The following is a 20684-nucleotide window of genomic DNA, read 5'->3' as shown; positions in this document are numbered from 1 at the left end:
GACACAGTTAACAGTTGCGCTGATGGGAATTACTATTTGTCAGCATATAAATATGCACATGTTTTTACATATGTATGTGTGTGAAAGCATGAGTGGGAGCATTTGTGAGCGAGTGAATGTGTTTCGGATGTTGTTGTTACTCCTTAATACGGCCTTCTTGCATGATTAAGCTACTCACCCCCACCCAAATTGAGGGTCAACACAGAGGTTAATTTCATATAATAGTGACTGTAAATTTCACAGTACAAATATATTTATGCATAAATATGTATAGTATATGTATGTATCAACATATATGTATGTATATACAGTTTCTGAATTTGCATTCTACGACAAGTAATGCGATTTCACACATACAAGTTTCCAGCTCTTTTATATGGTCAAGATAAATTATGAATTATAATTTAAAAAACAGGGGTCGTAATGAGTCTTGTGGACTATAAATAAATTGTTTCTTCACATGAGGACGTAAACGCTTAAGCTAAACACCTCTACTGCCTTAAAACTTGGGGACCAGCCTCTTTGGAGACCCTGTAGGAACTGAGAGCTGACTTCACTGAATGAGACGAATGATTAGTCGGTATGAGATGTGCAAAAAATATCCTTTTACAGAAATTGATTATATTGAGGCTTTACACTTTGCACTTGAGTTCTAGCATGATCCGATTCTTGTGATTTTAGCGACATTGCCAACACTTCCTCGAATTCAGCATGGTAATATCCTGCCTTAGTTCTGCTTTCACTAGACTGGATAAGGAAGCGAAACAAATAGGTCCGATCAAATAAACAGTCCCCGCACTCTCGACTTGGCTGCCATGACACTGTTGACAGTCATGTCTTCGAATTTGTAGATAATTTCATCTGTCTTTGAAGAAGTATTAACACCAACTACAATGTCAGTCTCGAAATTCAACGCATAATAACTCTTTTAAATATATGCTACTTCGGACTGAGTAGGCAATTGAGAAGTAAAGTTCTCTCTCGACGAACAAAGACCAATGTCACTCATTTTTACCGTTCTGCTATATGGTGCAAAGGCATGGACGTGATAAGTCGAGGTTACGAGTTTTTGTGTTTCCAGAAAACATTATCAGAGTCATGTCGCATATTAAAAAATGCATGGAAACCATTACAACGTTCGACAATCCCTGTCGTACAATGAGGTGAATATTCGTACGAATACATGTGACATGGCAGCCAATATGTCAATTTCCAAGTAATGGAATTCATGTTTCATTAATGAAACTATGAGCTGATGATACTAAGAGAAAAGCACTCATGATGCGCTCAAGGAGCCTGATGAACAACCCACCTAAGACTGTAATCCGCACAGCCTTCTGTTGTTCTTCTGAATGGCAATGTACTCCTTGAAGCATTGGTTACAAGACCATTGATAAGTGAAAAAAATGAAAAAAATAACTTGTCGTTTCTATGTTTTCTGAACTTCATCAAATGCTAAATGCTATGCTAAATTTACTCAATGTTGCACAGAGTGGGGCTACTAAAGGAGAAACATATAAAAAAAAACGACTATATAATATTAAACAATAGATACTTTGGTTACAAACTTATCTATATACATATATCATACTTTTTCTGGAGCGATTGGTAATCGCCATTAAAATTGTTTATGTCACAGTTATTTTGAAAAAGCTGTTATTAATTGTTGCCTCAGAAGCGTGCGTGTTTCGTTGTACTCGGGGATTTTAGCCAAATTGACGTCTTCGCCTTCATCCAAACGATGATCGTACAATTCCTCACCAAATATTTCATTCCAATCTGCGAACAGAAAAATTACATGAAATATTGCAATTAGTATTCTTCGCCTCAAGGAAAATATAAGTCCACTCCAGGCGGTTCGCAATATACAATAACATGCTTACCTTTACTGAAGTCGTGTGCGTTGAAACGCACCCAAAGTGTATAGCGAAACACGTTAGTTCGTAGCGAATAGCCCATCACCTTGATATTTGAAAGCTTCGGCTTATCGCTGTTGGGGTGTTTTGTAGGTTCTATGCCTGGCCGTGGATATTGGCTTAAAGCCACGTACTCCTCATTCCTACCGACTTCCTGCAGCAATGGATATAAACTTTTGCCTTCGCCACAAAGTAAGTTCTGGGTGGAAGGTGCTGATTTGTTACACGATGGCAATGGCGGCAAATGTGCTAAGTCCACCAATGTCGGAAAAATGTCTATAAGTTCAGCGATACTCTGAATATGGTGAAATTCATTTGTTGGGAACTCCGGACTGCGGATAATGAGTGGCACGCGCAAAGAAACTTCGAAATTACTGTACTTAGCCCATTCTGCATGTTCACCCAAAGACCAGCCATGGTCACTTGTCACTAACACGATGGTGTTGCTTTTATTTAGATGTGCAATAAATTTCCCAAATAGGTCGTCCACATAGGCAACGGAGGCATAGTAGGCCTGACGTATCTGGGAGCGATGTCTCGGCGAAATCGGACCATAAGGGAAGGAAATGTTTTGATGTTTGAAGTCATCTCGCGAACGCACATCTATATATGGATTCCAAGCGACATTCGGCATATCCTGTGGCTTATTGGTATCTGTCGTATAATTATTGAAGTCTTCGAGGCGAAATTGATCGATGAACTGTTGCGGAAAGCGCAAATTAATGTGCGGTTTGTGAAAGCCAACTGCTAGAAAGAATGGCCTACGACGCTTATAAGCACGGACGAAGCGTATAGCTTCAGCGGTAGACTCAATATCAGGCAGTGTCTTTAGCGGTTGAGTTTGCAGATGAACTGGGCAGATTAGATTTTTCCGCAATACTCCGCCAGCATCTGGACACACTGGCGAATTCATGTACTTCTCGCTCTGTGGCCGAAACACTGGCACCGACCAACTGTAGGGATAATCGTCCGTATTGTTTGATGAAATGCCTGGATGGAAAACTTTTCCAATGCCATAAGTGTAGTAATTGTGTGTTTTAAAATACTGTGGCAGAGTCGAAAAGTTTCCGGTAAAATCGCGCCAGTAATTGTAAAAGTCGTAAAGATGCAGCGTATCCGGACGACGGCCAGTCAGCATAGAGTTGCGACTGGGAGCACAGAGCGATTGCTGAAAATCACATGGGTCTTAAATTCTCTACAATTATTTGAGCTTATTTCATTTGAAGTAATTCATGCAACTAACAACTTCCATACCTGGCTATAAGCACGTGTGAAGTAGTAACTATCTTTGATGAAGGCGTCTAAATGAGGGGTTTGCGCCAAATGATCACCATATCCGCCCAGCGCAGGGCGCAAGTCGTCAAAAATGATAAGCACAACATTGCGACGGGATCCGTTTTTTGCCGCTTGTACGGCGAGTAGAAAGAAGATGCAGAACAGCAACATTAGCAGAACATTACTCACTTTGATTTTTAACATAGAACTCCCAAAGCAAATAATATACAACGTACTTAGTAATAAATAGTAAAATCTGTTATTTCCAGAGCTCCTTACTCGGCGACTCTCTCTGCAAAATAAATGAAATGCGAGACGGTAGTTACTTTCTTAAAATTTGTTTGGAGCCAATTATTACAAGTTGCGACAACATCACATAGTATGTGAACACACACATACTATACACATTTATACATGCAAAATAAGAAGTGTACACAAACACATTTCCAAGCACTCTGATCGGCGGAGATTTAATCGAAATAACAAAGGTATTTTTATGACAACTTCGGTCGGGCTCAAGTCCAATAACTTGGAAATACAATAAGAATTGAGCGCACAAATTACAAGCGTTCATACAAGTTGGAGCTCATCTCAATTGTTAATTTACCGGAAGTATAAGACACCTACGAGTATTCGTTCAAACAACCCGCACATACGTATATACTTAAAAGTTATGAAAATAATATGGTGTGGTACATAATAATGTGTTTTGTTACTTTTCTGTGCTTTTGCGTTTTCTGCATTTATCACATTTGCAAATAACCGTCGTATTCTAAATAAATTATATTCAACTTGGTAGCACTGGTACTCTTAACTTTTCCGGTGCATCTGTGAGTACTGTTCGTTTAGTATAGCCCGTTTTGCAATGTTTGTTTTCATCGTCTGTTTCTTCAACTTTTTGCCCAGCCAGAGCACGCAAAGCACACATTTGCCTAAATCTGCTACAAGTTACAATTTTACGTATAATGTCGGCATCTATTCTAAAAGCAGGGACATTTAAGCACATTACTTGCCGTAATAATATTTACCCGAAAAGTACTCTGCGACGTTTTCCTGTTCCAGATGATTTTGTCTTCTGGTCAGCTGAGTATGTAAACTATTCGCCACCCATTTATACTGCGGCACATATAAACGGACAACCTTGGGCCGATCCGGACATCGGTTGTGCTGATTTTCAACCCAAATGGAATCAGCTAGATGGCGCTGTAAATCGTGTATCGTTCAACGGAATTTACAAAATTGAAAATGGGCTTCCTATAAATCCCTTTGGACGTACGGGGTTGAGTGGTCGGGGATTACTAGGTCGTTGGGGGCCAAATCACGCAGCCGATCCGGTGGTTACACGATGGAAACGCAACACTGATGGCAGCGTATCTATAAACACTGATACACAAAAGTAATGTAAATGTCTTTAGGAATAATTGCATTTAAACAAATAACAAATTTTACATGTTTACAGAAAAATTTTACAAATGGTCGCAATACAACGCCATGATAATAAAATGTGGGCCATACCAGGAGGGATGGTTGATCCTGGTGAGAAAATAACCGCAACGCTTAAACGCGAATTCATGGAAGAAGCTTTAGATAGTTTCGGTAAGTAAAAGTTCAGTAGTTTCGTTGAAATCCGCTGAGATAAATTATATCAAATACCTTTGCATGGTCAAATTCAGAAAATCAAAAAGTGATTGAAGAGTTCTTCACGAAAGGAAATGAAATATATAAAGGTTATGTAGATGATTTTCGTAATACAGACAATGCATGGATGGAGACAGTGGCTTATAATTTTCATGATGACAGCGGAGCTCAGGTGGGAAAACTGGCGCTGTCAGCAGGTGATGATGCCGCAAACGTAAAATGGCTGGATATTGATAGCACCATAAAATTACACGCAAACCATATTGACATTATTAAAGAGGTTATAAAACAATTGAACGCCTATTGGTAATTAACAAATATAAGATGTATCTTAGTTAATTTTTTTTTATAAATAAAGTAATGAAATCTCTGTATATTTGTATGCATACATTTGTTTCAAACTTATGACGAAACTTGGCACCACTGAGCTCCATTGTGCCAAACAGCTGTTGTCAACACACGATTTTGATTGGTTAGTTGACAGCACAAACAAAAGTTCCATGCGTGTAAAGTTGTTTCAAAACATATACAAAACATTCCGTATAAAATATAATCATATGGCTGTTTTCACGCAAGTTTTTAATCCTTTGACAGCGCAGAACGAATGGGCTGTGCATGACAATGATTACGATTATGATTTGGAGCTAACATGCACAGGATTTGGAGACATGTTGCATGACAAGGAGCGCAATCAAAAGTACTTCAAAGCATTACGAATGGCTATTGCTCGCATGCATGCCGACGGTCGTCAAGCCCACGTGTTGGATATTGGAACAGGTACAGGGATATTGGCAATGATGGCACTAACCGCCGGAGCTGACACAGTAACCGCATGCGAGGCATTTATGCCTATGGCGAATTGCGCTGAGCGCATATTTACGGTAAATGGTTTTGGAGATAAAGTGCGTTTGGTAAAGAAACGTTCAACAGAAATGCGTATCGGCGTTGATATGCCGCAAAGAGCTAATCTATTGGTGGCCGAGTTATTAGACACTGAGTTGATAGGTGAAGGTGCTATTAGTATATACAACCATGCGCATAATGAACTCCTAACAGACGACGTCGTATGCATACCATCGAAAGCGACATGCTATGCCCAAGTTGTACAATCACCATTAGCCTCACAATGGAACACCATGAAAATAGTTGCTGATTTAGATGGCAATATTCTACTACAGCCACCTAAGAATGTATTGCAATGCAAAGGAGATGCTGCAGTACATGATATGCAACTCTCACAATTAAGCTTAGAAAAATATATTCCTCTAACAAAACCAGCCGAAATTTTTGAATTTGATTTCAATAGAAAGTCTAAAACACCAGTGCCGTCACAACGACAACAATTACTTGAAATGATTGCCTTACAACCAGGTTCAACTGATTTAATATTCTATTGGTGGGATATAAGTATGTACTCCGGGGATAATTTAGTATTGAGCTGTGCTCCATATTGGGCCCATCCGAACTACAAAAGCAGAGACGATATAATACCATGGCGGGATCATTGGATGCAAGCCATATATTACATACCAAAACCACAACATATTACCAGAACTGGAGAAAAATTTGTATTAAGTTGTAACCACGATGAATATTCGCTTTGGTTTGATGTGCATAACACGCTAAAGTCGGATACATCTGTTTCACGACATGCTTGTACGTGCAATCTTCACCTCGCCTATCCTCGCTCACGAATTGGTCAAATGAATCAGTCGGTGCGTAATAAAAAGTTTCTAAACTATTTGGAGAATAATTTAACGAAAGACTCGCTAGTGCTGTGTCTTGGCGATGGATGTATTTTGGGTGTGTCTGCTGCAAAGATGGGTGTCACATCAGTTGTAATCTCCGAAAATCACTATTTTTCTAAACGTTTCATGGAGTCTGTAGTGAAAAGTAACGACATAAAAAATGTGGAATTTATCGAAAATATAAATAGCCTACCAGAGTCGAAGTTATCGCAGTTAACCCATGTTTTTGGGGAGCCATACTTTTTTAATGCTATATTTCCATGGGATAATTTTCAATTCGGTCATCTTTTGCAAAACATCATTGAGAAATTACCACCAACAGTAAAAATAGCACCTAATTCCGCCAAAATATTCGCAGTTCCTGTACAATTCACCGACCTTCACAAAATCAGAACACCAGTGCAGCAATGCGAAGGATTTGACTTGAAGCCTTTTGATCGAATGATTAAGGTAAGAGATGCAATTGCGAAATGTCGTTAAGTAAATATTTTATATAACTTAAATTACAGCATGCAAGGGCAAAGCTGCCTAACCACAAAATTGAAGCACAACCCCTTTGGGAATATCCCTGCAAAGCGTTGGCAAAACCTCAAGAACTTTTGCATGTAGATTTCCACAACTTTAAGAGGGAGCAGTCCAATAACGGTGACATCCAAACTGAAAGGTATGATTTCTTACCCCGACACTCTACGAGATGGCTAAAAAATATAATTTCATTTGTAGTGATGGAACATGCAACGGGATCGTGTTATGGGCGGAATGGAATATCGATGGAGGATCAGGTTGTAAATCGATTGTGAGTACGGGCCCTGTAGAACCAGTTGAGCCAGGAAAGTTTATTAAATGGGATATGTTCGTTCGACAAGGTGTACAATTATTCGAGCAAGAATATCCTGTTATTGATGGAAAAAGTAGCATACAATGGACATTACAGCACAAGCCAACATTAAGTAAAATTGAAATGAATTTTAATGTAAATGTTTGAATTTCGTCTTTGTGTATTATATAAGATAGTACGTTTAATTTTAAATTGTAAACTCGATTGACATATAGATTTTTAGGTATGCATATCTAGTATATTTATAAATTCGAAAACATCAATATAACAATATATGGATATATGACAACGTTATCAAATCGCATACATATATTTTTATGTATATGGAAAAATTAATTAATTTTTTGGTATCTCATGTTCCATTTGTGTTAGAACAATATTACGATCAGTCTGCGTAGTTGGTGTTGTTTGCTTTTGGCCAAATTCGCCACCCTTTAGACGTTTGCGTAAATCTAAGGCACGAATGTCTGTCATTAAGGAATGCTCTTTGTTCTCTAAATCAACATCAATTTTCTGCGCATGTTCTTCCAACAAATTGTAATTTGCTTTAGATTCATCAATTTTGTCCATTAAACGACGTCGTATGGCCTGCAGTTTCTGAACCTCCAAACAAAGCTGGTCATGAGCCTCATCCAAGCACAGTTCCATACCAGAACGTTGCGCTCTATTCTCCAAACGGGTTTCCGCTAATTTCAACCCATCGGTTTTATCTCTTAGCGCTTGCTCTAAAGTTTTTATTTCACACACCGCTTTCTCCATTTCTTCTTTCATCTGAAAATATTTCAGAAATTTCATGAACGCCAGATTTTTTTAATAGTTTTGATTTTATAATATTTTTATGGTAAATAAAGGGCTTACTTTCATTTGTTGCCATTGAAGTTCGTTGCGTGCTCTTTGTGTCTCGAAGATACGCTTGCGTATGGCATGCTCAGCGCGTTCTTGTTGTGTTATCAACATGTTGCGAGCCTTTTCACGGCACACGAACAATGCTTCTCGTATAGCGTAGGTGTCAGCCAATTCGTTCTCAGCCATTTGTTTCATATTCTTGGTGTGCTCCAACCACCCTTGATAGGTGCAACAACTAGAAAACATCATAAACAACATTGTCAATAATTTCATCAATCTTAAAACTATGGAGGTCTTACTTCTTTGGATTACGCGTTGGATCAGGTTTGTAAGTAATATTGGCTGCAAATTTATTTAAATCAAGCTGTGCTACATCCAATTCTTCAGCCTCCGATTTGTTTCCGACTTCCAACCCCAGTTTGAATTTTACCTCTTCTAGGCGGCCGAGTTTCTCCCAAGCTCTCTGACATTGATCAGCAAGAAGGCGTTGATTATTCTCAATAACAGCTAATTCGTTTTTAATTTCCGTATCAGCATCGTCATAGGTCAACTCAGACCCTAAGCGACAATCGCGCATGGTCAAACATTCAGCAATAACACTAATAGGGGTTTGCATAGCTTCAAGTTCCCGTTCCGTAGAAGCCTTCTCCTCCTCGAGCATTTTCATTTCCCGCACAATTCGTTCGAATGTTCTGGCGATAGTTTCGCGCCACCTCGCTAATTCTGCAATGCTGATAAATACAAAAAGTATATTCAGTGCTTAATTTTCTATATCTTTGCATCCGCTTACCGATCTGCCAACGCCTCATTCGTTTCGTAATTCGTCCAATCGCCTTCGATGCGTGTCTCATTGCGCAGGGTTCTTGAACTGTGTCGGATGTTGAAAGCGTCGTTCCGCCTTGCATCGGCTACATTCCGTAATTGATTTACACGACCATTCCAGTCAGATAATGCCAAATGCTGTAAAGGCTTCTCCAATGTTATAACAGTATGATGAGCCATAGTAGTAATGTTATATATGTGTCGGCAATTATATATATATAWAATATACGTATTTTATGAAAAATCACTGATTTTATGCTTGTAAACTTCAATTTGGGTCAGTTTTGGTTAGCTCAAAATATATACTAAAAATATTTGGGAAGTTTTCGAAATTTATTGGAGCATAAAAATAGAGAATTGCTTCGATCAAATTTTTAAACACGATACAAAAACAATATTGTTATTGGACTATGGGAGAGGATACTACAAATTTTCCATTGCTATAACAATTGTTTATTAGACAAACATTTTAAACCGCTATCCGGTGGAAACTTTTTACTATGGTATCAAGAAAACAAATACAAACATAGCGTAAATGCCCTTAGCAACATAGTTATAGTCCTATAGTTATTATGCTACTCTCATTGATGTTGAGATAATTCCCAGCCTAACAAAGTTTTTATATTTATTTTCTATTAATTTATTTTACTTTTTTGCATTGAACTTTGCCTTTATGCGCAAAATTTTTTAAAATGTTCGAAACTACTTTTGTACTTGAACTACTTTTTGTACTTGAAAATGTATTATATATAAGAGAGGACATAAAAACGCACAAAAGAGTATATAAATTAAGAAAAATTGATTTAGCATTATATATGTATAATCGATTTTAATTTCAGTTTGCAAATGTTTGGATTGAAGTGCAGATAAACCGGAAATAGCTGACTAGTAGAAGCCCCTGCACGTAAAGATAAAGCAGTGAAAGATCCCTTTACAGTGTAGCCCAATTAAGTTTTGGTTAATTTCTCGAGTTTGATATATAAAAGATTTGGCATAGTAATGAGTTGGGCAGATTAATGCAAACAATACCTTTAAATTTTGCGTTATTTGATTTACAATTGTATTAGTATTATATTGTTTATAACACTTTTGTTATCTGCGTTTAACGAAAAGTACATTTAACAATATTGCATAATTCATCGAATTAAAACAGTATTGCTGAAGAATTGGTTATGGGTAATGGCACCATTATTCTCTGACATTCGGTTTATTGCATAAACTTGTGATTGGCAACTCTATGAGATGAAAATCCATTGTAATAGCATTTTCGTTTTAAAGACACTACACACATTGCTGATTTACCACTGAATCTTGTTGCAGTTATAGATTTACAATGATAATTGAATTAAAGGCAATAATAGAATTGATTTAGATAATTCATTGGCATCATTTTTTGACATTGGACAATTGTTATTGTTGAGTATTTTGCGAAGGTGCTTCGAGTGTGAAGGAAACAGTTGTCTACAGAAATATTACACACCCGTAATTTATTATTTTATTTGGCACAAGAGAAAGTGAGTAAAAGATATTCGCAAAGTGGTGCCACTTCCGCGACATTGTTGAAAATATTCGACGACGACGAGAAGAAAAAAGTTAACGGCGAGCAAAAAAGTCAGAGCGAAGAAGGTGGAACAAAAATAGCAAAAGTCCACAATGGCGAGCACCGGTGTTGGTAAGAAAATTTTTCGTGGAAAAATTAAAAAAAACGCGTATTATTGTGCATTAGAAGTATTTAAAGTGGCCTGCGTTGAAAACAATTTGATGTTTTTGGTTCAAAAAGGGATTGTATTGAAGCATTTCGAAAACATGTGACGTGCCATAGAGAACTGCGGAAGCTTTGCAAGTTTTTTTTTTTGTTGGATTTTTGATTTTTCACATCTCCACTCGCTGACAGCAATTTGAAGTACAAAATGTAAAGCACTTGCAGTAGTTACACGGCTGCTATTAGGAAAAAAAATAATTTTGACCAAAATTTTGGTGGAAGTTAGCACCTATTTCATATATTTATATATAATGAATGTACTCAGACGATAACAAGCGTTCCAGTCGAACTAGGCAGAATTACCCATTTATCAAAAATATATAAGATGGATAAAAATCAAGAATCGTAATACCATTAAATTAATTAAAGTAATGTGAAATATCAACGTAATTTGAAGATAACTCAAACTCTTACAAATTTAAGCTGGAATATTTACAGGTTTATTAGTCCTTTAAACACCATGACTTAACATTTTCACTACTTCTTCATAGTTTTTATTATCTCAATTTATGCAGTCTTTATTTCAAGTTGATGTACAATAGTACTTTTGTTGCTGTTATTCCACCACTATACTCATACTACATATTTAGGGCCTTATTTAATTAGATTAGGAATTGAAGGGTTTACATTTGGAAGAACACCCATATAGTTTAAGGTCATTCATTATAAGTGCGAAGCGTATAATACAATAAAAATCTCTCCTAGCGTTAATTATTTGTAAATATGTCTTCATGAACGCAAATTATGGCCATAAGTGACTCAATCGTAATTATTGATCTTGTATTTTAAGCGACTATCGTAATAACAGCAGTAACATATAAAAAGCTAAACTATTTCCTTACAAATAGCAAATATTTAAACGTTCAAATATCCTTATGTGCTACTCAAAAGGACTGTTGATTTTCAATAAGCTCCAGTACAACATCCCTCGTAATGACTCATTCACATTTGCGTGAATCGTTATTCTCGCTTTTGAAATAAACATATCCAATGATTGATAAATACTGTTAATTATAGATGAGTTTATGGCATTCATATTTGTTTTTGACGGAAACTACGAAACTATTCAATTTACAACAAAAACTATTAACTAATATAAATGTAAAATTTAATATAATTTTATTAGGGATATTATCTTTCAAAAGAACTTTGTTAAATAAAAGGGTATCTTTGTTTTAGTGGTTCCGCGAAATTTCCGCTTGCTGGAAGAGTTGGATCAAGGCCAGAAAGGCGTTGGAGATGGCACGATTTCATGGGGCCTCGAAAATGACGATGACATGACATTAACACACTGGATCGGCATGATAATTGGCCCTCCTAGAGTAAGAAAAAATAGCTAATATAATTGGTTCTGAATATTTAAAGTACAATTTCGCCTCTTGCTTTCTCAGACACCCTATGAAAATAGAATGTATTCCCTAAAAATTGAATGCGGCGATAGATATCCCGATGAACCGCCCGCAATACGGTTTTTAACAAGAATTAATATAAACTGCATTAATCAGAGCAACGGTGTGGTAAGTTTATATTTAGGAATGTTCATAAGACAAGTTTGAGATATTAAAGTCGCCATTTTTTTTATCGGTTTTAGGTTGACCATAGATTAGTACCCATGCTAGCCAGATGGAATCGGGAATACACTATAAAATCAATGCTCCAAGAAATACGTAGAATCATGACTTGCAAAGAGAATCTTAAATTGGCGCAACCACCAGAAGGCAGCGTTTTTTAGTTGATCACCTCAATTGTCGTCACTGACAATTCAGCAACAGCTGCCGCTACTGCCGTTGCCGCTGCTGATGCTGTCGCCCTGCAGTTGCTGTCATCAAAGTTGCCGAAAACCGAAGTCATAAATGTTCTACGTAAACGTCGTCGCCGTTGTATAAGTCGCCACCACTTGAACGTATTCTCATCTGAGAACATGTTATTATTATTATTATCATTCTCTTAAATTTAATTAAACAAGTTGAACCGAAAATGGAACCATCAAAGAAATAAAGTAACGAAAATAGTAATAATAATAAGTGGAAGAAATTGAAACAAATCTAAAGTATCTAAAAAAAAAAACACACAAAAACAAAAGTAAAAACAAGGCGAAACATTGAGCAGTAGAAAGTAGGGGAAAAGAACTATAGTAGTAATGAAATATGCAAAGAAACATAGCAACTTACGAATTCATTAACACCATAAACACTAGTATCACACGCCTATAATACACACACGGCCGAGGAAAACAACTGCATAACATAATTAAGATTATAAACGCATTAAATATTTATTAATTAATGAAATATTAACTTGAACAATAGATACAGAGGAAAAGCGTAATATATTGAATGTGCTGCAAAGAAATTATGCAAAGTTAAGGAAATGAAATAAAGTAGCGAACGATGTTAACATTCAAGCGCGCCAATAAGCGTGCATCTAAATGAAGCTTTTTAACATTGAAATCAAATAGCACCAGCAGTAATTTACCATTCATGCTGCAACACTAAGAGCCGGCAATTTTCTGATAGCGCGGCAAAGCTGCTGCATATAAATTCGCTATTTTAAGTTCTTTTGATTCGCACTGAGGGGTTCTCTTAAATATTGATTTCTTATAATTTGACATTTCACGTTGTATACACTTTTTTTACAAATACGTTAAATTCTTTCTCTGCCTACAAAATTTAGATAGAATTTATTTCATTTCATTCTTATTTGTCTCCTTCTAGCCCATTTTACTCTGAATCGTGGGGGAAGTATAACACTCAGTTGATGACTATTTAATGAAGCGTAAATTGAATGTAGAATAAATTACATTTCCATTCAGCTTCTAAAAGAAAGTGTAAATTTCTTGATTATTTTCCTTAATTACTATAAATAAAATAATACTTAAAACGTAAATAAATGCATTAAAAACAATACCTAAAATAATTTCAAAAATTGTGTTTAATTGTTTGAGATTCAATTAAAAGCTGAGGGAGAGATTTAATGGCTGACGAGTGTGAAAACCAATTCTAATGAATAGGTAAATAGGACGTGCGTTTCAACAGCCTATAATTGTCAGAACGGAACTATACTTTTGCCCCTTTGCATTATTAGATATTCTCTATTCAATGATAACAAGTATTTCTTTCGTATATTTAGCATTTTATTTGTGGTTTTCATTCTTTAATAATTACGTTAAATGTAATCTTTAGTTTAAATTGTAACAATTTTCTAAGTTTCTTTGGGAGTTATGATTGCTGCCAATTATTTCTCCCTGCAGTGAAGTTTTGCGCTTTCTTCAGCTGATGACGGTGCTAGCTCGGCATATTTCGTTTACATAATTTTTCTGAAGTTTTAATGCTTAATTTTTTTTGGATTGTGTTTAGCAATCTACTTATCTTTGGGTGTAAAAACGATCTTTCTAGATTTCAAAGTTGACCACTTATGTCTCTTGATATAGTATGCGATTACGCCCAAGAAAGCAAGAATTCCAAATGCCTTAATTGTAAGCTGCTTGCGATCGTCGTGTTCTGGCTCCGAAGTCCATTTAAGGAAGGTGGCTACGTCCTTTGCCAATTGACTCGTAGTTGGAGGTGTACCATCTGAGTACTCAATAACCTTGAAAGTAACAGTAATTTATGACAAATGTATAGAAAGCTTTTTTTACGATTTAGCTACCTCATTGTATAGCACTTGAGACATGGAAATAGCACCGCCAGGGAAGTACGGGTTAAAGTACTGTCCATCACGCAACACCACACCAGCTGGAGCATCGTAATAACCAGTAAGCAGTGAAAATACGTAATCTTCACCTCCTTTGCGAGCTGATACAATGTAGCTCAAGTCTGGTGGATAAGCACCGTTATTGGCAGCACGAGCAGCCTCTTCGTTCGGGTAAGGGGAGGGGAAATAATCAGAAAGTTTACCCGGACGAGTGTAATAGTTTCCGGTATCATCGGGACCGTCTCTAACCTACATTTATCAAAATAAGAGATATCTAAATTCCGATTTCATAATTTATATATTAATAATCTACCATTATTTCTTCAGCTTCTGCCTTTGCTTCCGCCTCAGTGTGAGATACACCTACCAAATTGCGGTAAGCAATATAGCGCATAGAGTGACAGGCAGAACAAACCTGCTTATACACTTCGTAGCCACGGCGGATACTACAAGGAAAACATTGGAATATACATAATTTGTGTATATAAAGATTTTACTTTCTCACCTTTGATGGTCCAGAGAGGAGATAATACCCCTATGGCTCCATGGCATTGCTGGTGGATGTACTTCTGTGCCAGATGCTTCCACTGAGCTTTCCAGAGCAAACAGCAAAGCCCCTAAGCCTCCAGCGACCGCACCAACCGACGCGATGAGCTACAAGTAAACAAAGTTCTTATCATATAAGGAATTACGTAAGTCACAATTGCAAATCAAAGATTGTTTATTAGTAATAGAACTTGCAAATATTAGCTTTCAACTGTGGCAAACTATTACACGTTGAGGTTATGTTTGCTGCTTCATTATGAAATATATTCAGAATGAATACTTTTTGTAAGAAATATTTTAAAAACGATTTTCACCGATTGTAAAAACAATTCGTTTGGTAGTAATTCTGTCACTTGCAAAAACTACATTACACAAACCTTTTTTTGTCCATTCGTCCATGCCTTAGCGGTAGACAGCTGTTTGGCCTGGAAATAACAAAAAAAATTTACTATTAAATTTATAGTTCATTAAACTAAAAAACAGTTGAAGTTTTGTTGCCTGCGGAATCTCTTAGAAACATATGAGCTAATACTTTTTTATATGTCACTCCATCTATAATAGCCTCTATTCTGCCTTGTTATGTAAGCAATGCAAGAAAACCTTCCAGCCCCTACAAATGCAACATAAATTTTGTATGACACGAAATTCACAGTTTTGTAATACCCATCCGAGTATGTATTTTGTCTTAAACATTTTAAGATATAATTTAATATTTTATACAAATTCTGAAAATGCATAATTTTTGCTAACCAAGAGCTATGTTTTCTCCCACACTTTGAACCGTTGCCTAACCAAATTTCACGTTTATTTCAAAATAATTGGATAAATAGTTGAAGTACCTGTTGGAAACCAACAACTCCCGAAGTTCCTAATAATTTGGAGCCACAGATTCTTCCTAAATTCGCCGCCATCGTGGCTATTGGAGGTACAACACGACTTTTTGAAGGATGAAAGAAAATTCGAAACTGTCCAATTGACATATACACGCATCCACACAAACACCAAAAAGTTATCACACATACATATACTTCTCATGCGAGTATAGCAAATATATTCTTCGTCTGACATTCCTTTTTTCATTCATTACTTGTCATTTCTGCTTCTTGCCAATTGTACTTCGAATATAGCTCCTTCACACAAAATTTTATTTGTGGATTTTTTGTATTTACATAAGTTAGTGTTACATTATTAACAATGCTATTATAATGCATTTTCAGAGAATACCCAATTTGTATACTTTTACAAACTGTTGCTATAGAGTATAATTGTTTTTTTTTTCCTATTTAATTGATTGCCATAATAATTTGGAAGCCACTTCTGTAACTTCTTTTCTGATGTTGATAGATCGTCAGAATCAACTGAAATTTCCTTATTTCATATTTTTATTTTCTTTCGGAATAATGTTGCAAATTTAGTAAAATTAGAAGAAAATTCATGCATTGCTGCAGTTCATAAAATTGGCCAATGGAACATCGAAATTTTTCGTGCAATAATTTTCGATGCTGTGCTCGCACAGATTGTTGGTTACGAATACGTGGCCCTGAACTGCCCTGCACATCAAGGTCGCTATTCATTATTGGACAACCGGTGCCACAGTTGGAAGGGCCAACGACGTCTTCAAATTTAGGTATGTGATCAACACATATTAACTCATTTATCAAGCTTCATTCCTTTTTTGTATCGTATTGTTCAAAATTTATATTCGGAATTCAAAATGTGAAAATTATCGTACCTTGTCAAGTCAAGAGGTTAATTTTAGATACTTTATTGTATTAAGTTTTTATTCACAAAACATTTATAACACATGATTTTCCACAGATCATCTCAATTACATCGTAATATTTTCCTTCCAGCATTTCGATATACAAGACCGACCGAAATTATTCAGGAGGATATAAATTTGAAACAATTACTTCTTTCGGATACCACAACACAATGCTCTCCCCTTCATCTGCGTCAGTTACTTCGTCTCTATAAAATTGATGTTCTCTCTCCAGCGCATATTCTATTTTTGCTTGTTTACCTTATTGCATTGGAGTGTGGTTTTGTGCCGAAACAGCTATTTAAGAAGTTTTGCCGTGTGCTTCCGACAATTCCACCTTTCCTTACCTATCACTCAAAAAATGTATTGTTTCTAAGTAGGGAAAAACCGATGTATCAGTTCAAGAGCCCTCATGAGACATATTTCTCCATTGAGCTTCGTGTGCTAAATCGAAATGTAAAGCATAGCTCTCTCTACTCAACACTTACGGCTCTTGTAAGTGGGAATTATCTACTTGTGACTCTAACTCCAACTACAACTACATTGAGGGGTTCTAGCTCTTGTTTGTCAATTAACCGTTATATTATATCACATTTAACTTCGCATGAACCGATATCGCGGTATTTTAGAAATCTAGACCAATTAACAGCACAATTGCGCGACAAAGTTTTTATACCAGTTCGCAATGAGCAATTAGCATATATGGGGGCAAGTCCTTATCCTTCAATTAGTGGTCTGCCATCGGATATTCGTGAGATCCTCTACGAATATCTAAATGAAAACGATTTGAAAAATTTGTCCCAAATGTCCAAGCAATTTTATGCAGAACTAGAAAAGAGGAACATGGAGAGCTACAAAGAGGACATCCAAAATGGACCTAACGAACAGACCGATTTAGAAGAAAGCGCTTTGGAAAAAGATAACAGTAAAAACATATTTGTTTGATGAAGTTTTTATGAAAAGAACCTTAAATCAAAATAACTGGCTGTTTTAGTAAATCTTCAATTTTAAATATTTCTAGGTAATGCTTTCTAGGAAGATCTGATATACTATAACATTAAAATTAATGTAAAATAAAATAATATTATGGACAACAAATGTTTCAGAAAACATCTTGGCACATTCCTTTAAAAGTACTTTAATAAACTTATATTTCTATGTATAGAAATTTGTGTAGCAAATACTGAAATCGTATTTCGAAATTCGAAAATGAAACAGTCAGTTCGAATAATAAATGGATTGGCAACCCATTCGCGTTTAAATTGTCAAATTAGCACAGCTGAGTTCATTTTGTAACTAAATAAAACAATCAACATAACATAATTCTATTTGTTGGGTTACGACCACTTTTCAATGTGAATGAAGTTAGAAAATATCTAAATCCAATTGGTCTAACTTAGGGTTATAAGAATTTCTTTTGGAGAAAATACGTTTAGCACATTTTTAGTACAAAATAAAAAATTGTGAAATAGTTGACAAGTGAAAAAGTTTAAAGTGGCAGCGCTGTTTTGTAGGGCAGTACATCCATAGAATGTTCATTAATTCTGTAAAAAGATTTCATGAGTAAAGGTAAACACTCCATAACACAATTTCATGAAGGTTTCAAAACAGTTCATTAGCAGAATAAAAGCATTAAATTAGGTTGACCACAATGATTTAAATCATGTGGAAAGTAGTAAGCAGCGCAATGTGACTACAATGCATTTGTGAATATAGCTTTAATACTGCTTGAGAATTAGTATTTTATATGTAAATAATAGTTTCACACACGTTATATATGTTTGTGCATATGTGCGTATTCATATATTATATTTGCTTCGTGAGTATCTAGCAAAAGGAAATTGGCTGAATCATTTGCCATCAATCTTTAATTTTCCATGTGAGAAATTAAACATGTTTCACATGTAAATATGTATGTACTCACGTAAATATATACATGCATACATACATACATGTACATTAACCATAACATCATATGGACGATCGCTGAGGGAATTCACGATTGGTTTAAATTCCTCTGCGTTCACAATAGAGCTCATTCACCAATCTCGACATTACTAGCTTACATACATACATATTTATTTCAGAAATTAATCTCTTTACGTTAAGATTCAATAACTTGTAACGGAAATTAAATAAAAAACGGTTGAATGGAGGGGATCATTGATTCTCTGTTAGGTTGATGGGAGATGTTTTATAAGCAAAATAGGTATGCGCTTCTACAGTATTTTCATATTCTATAGGCATGTGTGGCTAAATATGAAAAATTATAAAATTTGATGAATTTATAATATACGATTAATGAAGAAGGCGCACATAAAAATAAATATAATTTTTATTTTATAATATAATTACAGACAATGGAAGGGAACGAGCACGATGACGCGAAAAAATCATTGCTGGAGAGTCTGAACGAGCTTTATAAGTTATCTGAAAATAAAGTACTGTCTCAGGCGCATTGCTTATTTATGACCGTCTACGTTATTGCCCTACAAACGGGGTTTATACCGCAAAGTTTTATTGTTAATCGACTAAAGGGCTTAGTGCCCCTTGACTCCTGGTCCACAACTCATAAAAGCAATATGAAAATATGTTGTAGTCAACCGCCGTCGTATCATTGCGATTCCCCACATGAAACATATTTTTCAGAAAATTTTATTTCAGCTTTAAAATCCGAGGAGGAGGATAAATTGAAATCTAAATTAATCGCATTAGTCACGGGTGACTTTATGATGCTCACCTTGTCGCCACATCCATCAACAAACTTGCTGGGGCGTAGCAGTTGTCTGTCTATCGGACGCTACGTTATAGACCAGTCGGAAGGTAAAAACAGCCTAGACAGCTGTTATCAAAAGTTAGATCAGCTGCAAAATCAATTGCGCAATGAATTATTTGTGCCGTTGCGTATGGATCAGCTGACCTTATTAGGCGCTTTTCCATTGCCAAGTTTTATGGGAATTCCGCGCGAGCTACGCATTGAAATCTACAAGCATTTAATCTCTAAGGAACTGCACAAGCTCCAGCGGGTTAGTAAAGAAATCCTCTTGGAAATAAAAATATTTAGAAATAAAATTTAAGCTGGCGAATTTTGACTCATTCAAAGTACAAGTGATAGAAAGTAACTGTAATACAATATTCAATTCTTTTACAATAAAATTTTGTTAAACATAAAGCGGAATTATTTAAGTATTTGACAATTTTATTTGTGGAATAAGTACATACATATATGGAATATACAAACATACATATGTAAGTATGTATAAAATATGCGGGCGAATTTCCACTTCAAATTATCGGATCTGTTATTTATGAAAAGTTTTTTTTTTGACTAAAATTCGAACATAACCTTCTTTAATGAAATGTGCCATTTGGTGTACTCGAGTAAAAAGCTCTGCTGTGGTAATGTTACAGCTCTTCTGTGAATGTTTACACAAATACAAGCGCATGGCTTATCATTCAACCTTCATTAAAACATGTCTGGGCAATAAAAAACGATATCCTTATCATCAGCGTCGTTACCGATTTGTGATAAGGCTTTCGGTTTCTTGCTGTTTGTGTCACAATTTCCGGCCAAAGTCATCGTGACGAGAATGTGAGCGAGCTTTTTTGAGAAAGTGCTGTAGATTGTTGAGAGCCAATACCAACAATAACAATTCGGATTGGCCATTTGTGTGCTAGCGAAAGTTCATTCACCCATACATTAGTCCTACTTATCTGATTCTGTTTTGTCTCATTAGTGCAACTCCGTTCGCTTTATTTTGAATGTCAGTTCTCGAATGAGGACCTCTTTGTAGTTTTACATACTGTTTGCAGCACTAGAAACCACTGAGTCTTATTT

The 20684-nt window shown here is 35.9% G+C and overlaps 8 protein-coding genes across 14 annotated transcripts; 5 read left to right on the top strand and 3 right to left on the bottom strand.

The window, feature by feature from the left end:
- Window positions 1-1036: 1036 nt before the first annotated feature.
- LOC108967427 (iduronate 2-sulfatase) lies at window positions 1037-3897 on the bottom strand. 4 transcript variants are annotated; one of them, XM_018930824.1, is made up of 4 exons: window positions 3819-3897; window positions 3171-3483; window positions 1884-3084; window positions 1037-1779 (listed from the first exon to the last, which is right to left on the bottom strand). In XM_018930824.1, exons 2-4 carry the CDS (start codon window positions 3393-3395, stop codon window positions 1640-1642), a joined length of 1566 nt encoding a protein of 521 aa, XP_018786369.1. In that variant the 5' UTR covers window positions 3396-3483; window positions 3819-3897; the 3' UTR covers window positions 1037-1639. The 4 variants fall into 4 exon arrangements, with proteins under 4 accessions (XP_018786369.1, XP_018786367.1, XP_018786366.1 ...); XM_018930822.1 differs by having other exon boundaries at window positions 3799-3892; XM_018930821.1 differs by lacking the exon at window positions 3819-3897 and adding an exon at window positions 3632-3784.
- Window positions 3898-4078: 181 nt separating this feature from the next.
- On the top strand, window positions 4079-5203 carry LOC108967444 (ADP-ribose pyrophosphatase, mitochondrial). The gene is made up of 3 exons (XM_018930858.1): window positions 4079-4587; window positions 4651-4787; window positions 4865-5203. Exons 1-3 carry the CDS (start codon window positions 4157-4159, stop codon window positions 5137-5139), a joined length of 843 nt encoding a protein of 280 aa, XP_018786403.1. The 5' UTR covers window positions 4079-4156; the 3' UTR covers window positions 5140-5203.
- Window positions 5173-7719, top strand: LOC108967442 (protein arginine N-methyltransferase 7). Its single transcript, XM_018930855.1, has 3 exons — window positions 5173-7027; window positions 7087-7241; window positions 7301-7719. Exons 1-3 carry the CDS (start codon window positions 5234-5236, stop codon window positions 7560-7562), a joined length of 2211 nt encoding a protein of 736 aa, XP_018786400.1. The 5' UTR covers window positions 5173-5233; the 3' UTR covers window positions 7563-7719.
- Window positions 7628-9415, bottom strand: LOC108967443 (tektin-2). Its single transcript, XM_018930857.1, has 4 exons — window positions 9052-9415; window positions 8561-8992; window positions 8274-8496; window positions 7628-8186 (listed from the first exon to the last, which is right to left on the bottom strand). The coding sequence occupies exons 1-4, from the start codon at window positions 9261-9263 to the stop codon at window positions 7752-7754; spliced, it is 1302 nt and encodes a 433-aa protein (XP_018786402.1). The 5' UTR covers window positions 9264-9415; the 3' UTR covers window positions 7628-7751.
- Window positions 9416-10350: 935 nt separating this feature from the next.
- On the top strand, window positions 10351-13274 carry LOC108967414 (ubiquitin-conjugating enzyme E2 variant 2). The gene is made up of 4 exons (XM_018930803.1): window positions 10351-10755; window positions 12025-12167; window positions 12237-12362; window positions 12437-13274. The coding sequence occupies exons 1-4, from the start codon at window positions 10737-10739 to the stop codon at window positions 12575-12577; spliced, it is 429 nt and encodes a 142-aa protein (XP_018786348.1). The 5' UTR covers window positions 10351-10736; the 3' UTR covers window positions 12578-13274.
- A 682-nt stretch (window positions 13275-13956) lies between these two features.
- Window positions 13957-16091, bottom strand: LOC108967416 (cytochrome c1, heme protein, mitochondrial). The gene is made up of 6 exons (XM_018930805.1): window positions 15924-16091; window positions 15462-15509; window positions 15044-15192; window positions 14852-14984; window positions 14494-14787; window positions 13957-14433 (listed from the first exon to the last, which is right to left on the bottom strand). Exons 1-6 carry the CDS (start codon window positions 16062-16064, stop codon window positions 14206-14208), a joined length of 993 nt encoding a protein of 330 aa, XP_018786350.1. The 5' UTR covers window positions 16065-16091; the 3' UTR covers window positions 13957-14205.
- A 153-nt stretch (window positions 16092-16244) lies between these two features.
- On the top strand, window positions 16245-17948 carry LOC108967418 (protein nutcracker-like). The gene is made up of 2 exons (XM_018930808.1): window positions 16245-16711; window positions 16938-17948. The coding sequence occupies exons 1-2, from the start codon at window positions 16549-16551 to the stop codon at window positions 17789-17791; spliced, it is 1017 nt and encodes a 338-aa protein (XP_018786353.1). The 5' UTR covers window positions 16245-16548; the 3' UTR covers window positions 17792-17948.
- A 215-nt stretch (window positions 17949-18163) lies between these two features.
- LOC108967420 (protein nutcracker-like) lies at window positions 18164-20024 on the top strand. 4 transcript variants are annotated; one of them, XM_018930812.1, is made up of 2 exons: window positions 18164-18415; window positions 19204-20024. In XM_018930812.1, exon 2 carries the CDS (start codon window positions 19207-19209, stop codon window positions 19921-19923), a length of 717 nt encoding a protein of 238 aa, XP_018786357.1. In that variant the 5' UTR covers window positions 18164-18415; window positions 19204-19206; the 3' UTR covers window positions 19924-20024. The 4 variants fall into 4 exon arrangements, with proteins under 4 accessions (XP_018786357.1, XP_018786356.1, XP_018786355.1 ...); XM_018930811.1 differs by lacking the exon at window positions 18164-18415 and adding an exon at window positions 18423-18445; XM_018930810.1 differs by lacking the exon at window positions 18164-18415 and adding an exon at window positions 18632-18665.
- The last annotated feature ends 660 nt before the right edge of the window (window positions 20025-20684 follow it).

Source organism: Bactrocera latifrons, unplaced genomic scaffold (assembly GCF_001853355.1).
Source record: "Bactrocera latifrons isolate USDA-ARS-PBARC rearing strain unplaced genomic scaffold, ASM185335v1 scaffold_188, whole genome shotgun sequence".
NCBI lineage: Eukaryota > Metazoa > Arthropoda > Insecta > Diptera > Tephritidae > Bactrocera > Bactrocera latifrons.
This window is presented reverse-complemented; position numbering and strand designations above follow the sequence as displayed.

Coding starts and splice junctions, on each gene's coding strand:
- LOC108967420 (XM_018930810.1), top strand. CDS start 18,636: ATGTGCGTATTCATATATTATATTTGCTTC. Junction 18,666..19,203: donor TCATATATTATATTTGCTTC/GTGAGTATCTAG, acceptor ATATAATTACAG/ACAATGGAAGGGAACGAGCA.
- LOC108967444 (XM_018930858.1), top strand. CDS start 4,157: ATGTCGGCATCTATTCTAAAAGCAGGGACATTTAAGCACATTACTTGC. Junction 4,588..4,650: donor ATAAACACTGATACACAAAA/GTAATGTAAATG, acceptor ACATGTTTACAG/AAAAATTTTACAAATGGTCG. Junction 4,788..4,864: donor AGAAGCTTTAGATAGTTTCG/GTAAGTAAAAGT, acceptor GGTCAAATTCAG/AAAATCAAAAAGTGATTGAA.
- LOC108967442 (XM_018930855.1), top strand. CDS start 5,234: ATGACGAAACTTGGCACCACTGAGCTCCATTGTGCCAAACAGCTGTTG. Junction 7,028..7,086: donor CTTTTGATCGAATGATTAAG/GTAAGAGATGCA, acceptor CTTAAATTACAG/CATGCAAGGGCAAAGCTGCC. Junction 7,242..7,300: donor GGTGACATCCAAACTGAAAG/GTATGATTTCTT, acceptor TTTCATTTGTAG/TGATGGAACATGCAACGGGA.
- LOC108967414 (XM_018930803.1), top strand. Junction 12,168..12,236: donor TGATAATTGGCCCTCCTAGA/GTAAGAAAAAAT, acceptor TTGCTTTCTCAG/ACACCCTATGAAAATAGAAT. Junction 12,363..12,436: donor TTAATCAGAGCAACGGTGTG/GTAAGTTTATAT, acceptor TATCGGTTTTAG/GTTGACCATAGATTAGTACC.
- LOC108967418 (XM_018930808.1), top strand. CDS start 16,549: ATGGAACATCGAAATTTTTCGTGCAATAATTTTCGATGCTGTGCTCGC. Junction 16,712..16,937: donor AACGACGTCTTCAAATTTAG/GTATGTGATCAA, acceptor TTTTCCTTCCAG/CATTTCGATATACAAGACCG.
- LOC108967443 (XM_018930857.1), bottom strand. CDS start 9,263: ATGGCTCATCATACTGTTATAACATTGGAGAAGCCTTTACAGCATTTG. Junction 8,993..9,051: donor AATGAGGCGTTGGCAGATCG/GTAAGCGGATGC, acceptor TGTATTTATCAG/CATTGCAGAATTAGCGAGGT. Junction 8,187..8,273: donor TTCAATGGCAACAAATGAAA/GTAAGCCCTTTA, acceptor AAATATTTTCAG/ATGAAAGAAGAAATGGAGAA.
- LOC108967427 (XM_018930821.1), bottom strand. CDS start 3,765: ATGAACGCTTGTAATTTGTGCGCTCAATTCTTATTGTATTTCCAAGTT. Junction 3,484..3,631: donor ATCAGAGTGCTTGGAAATGT/GTTTGTGTACAC, acceptor TTTATTTTGCAG/AGAGAGTCGCCGAGTAAGGA. Junction 3,085..3,170: donor TCACACGTGCTTATAGCCAG/GTATGGAAGTTG, acceptor TGTGATTTTCAG/CAATCGCTCTGTGCTCCCAG.
- LOC108967416 (XM_018930805.1), bottom strand. CDS start 16,064: ATGTCAATTGGACAGTTTCGAATTTTCTTTCATCCTTCAAAAAGTCGT. Junction 15,193..15,461: donor GGACGAATGGACAAAAAAAG/GTTTGTGTAATG, acceptor GTTTACTTGTAG/CTCATCGCGTCGGTTGGTGC. Junction 14,788..14,851: donor CAGAAGCTGAAGAAATAATG/GTAGATTATTAA, acceptor TGATAAATGTAG/GTTAGAGACGGTCCCGATGA.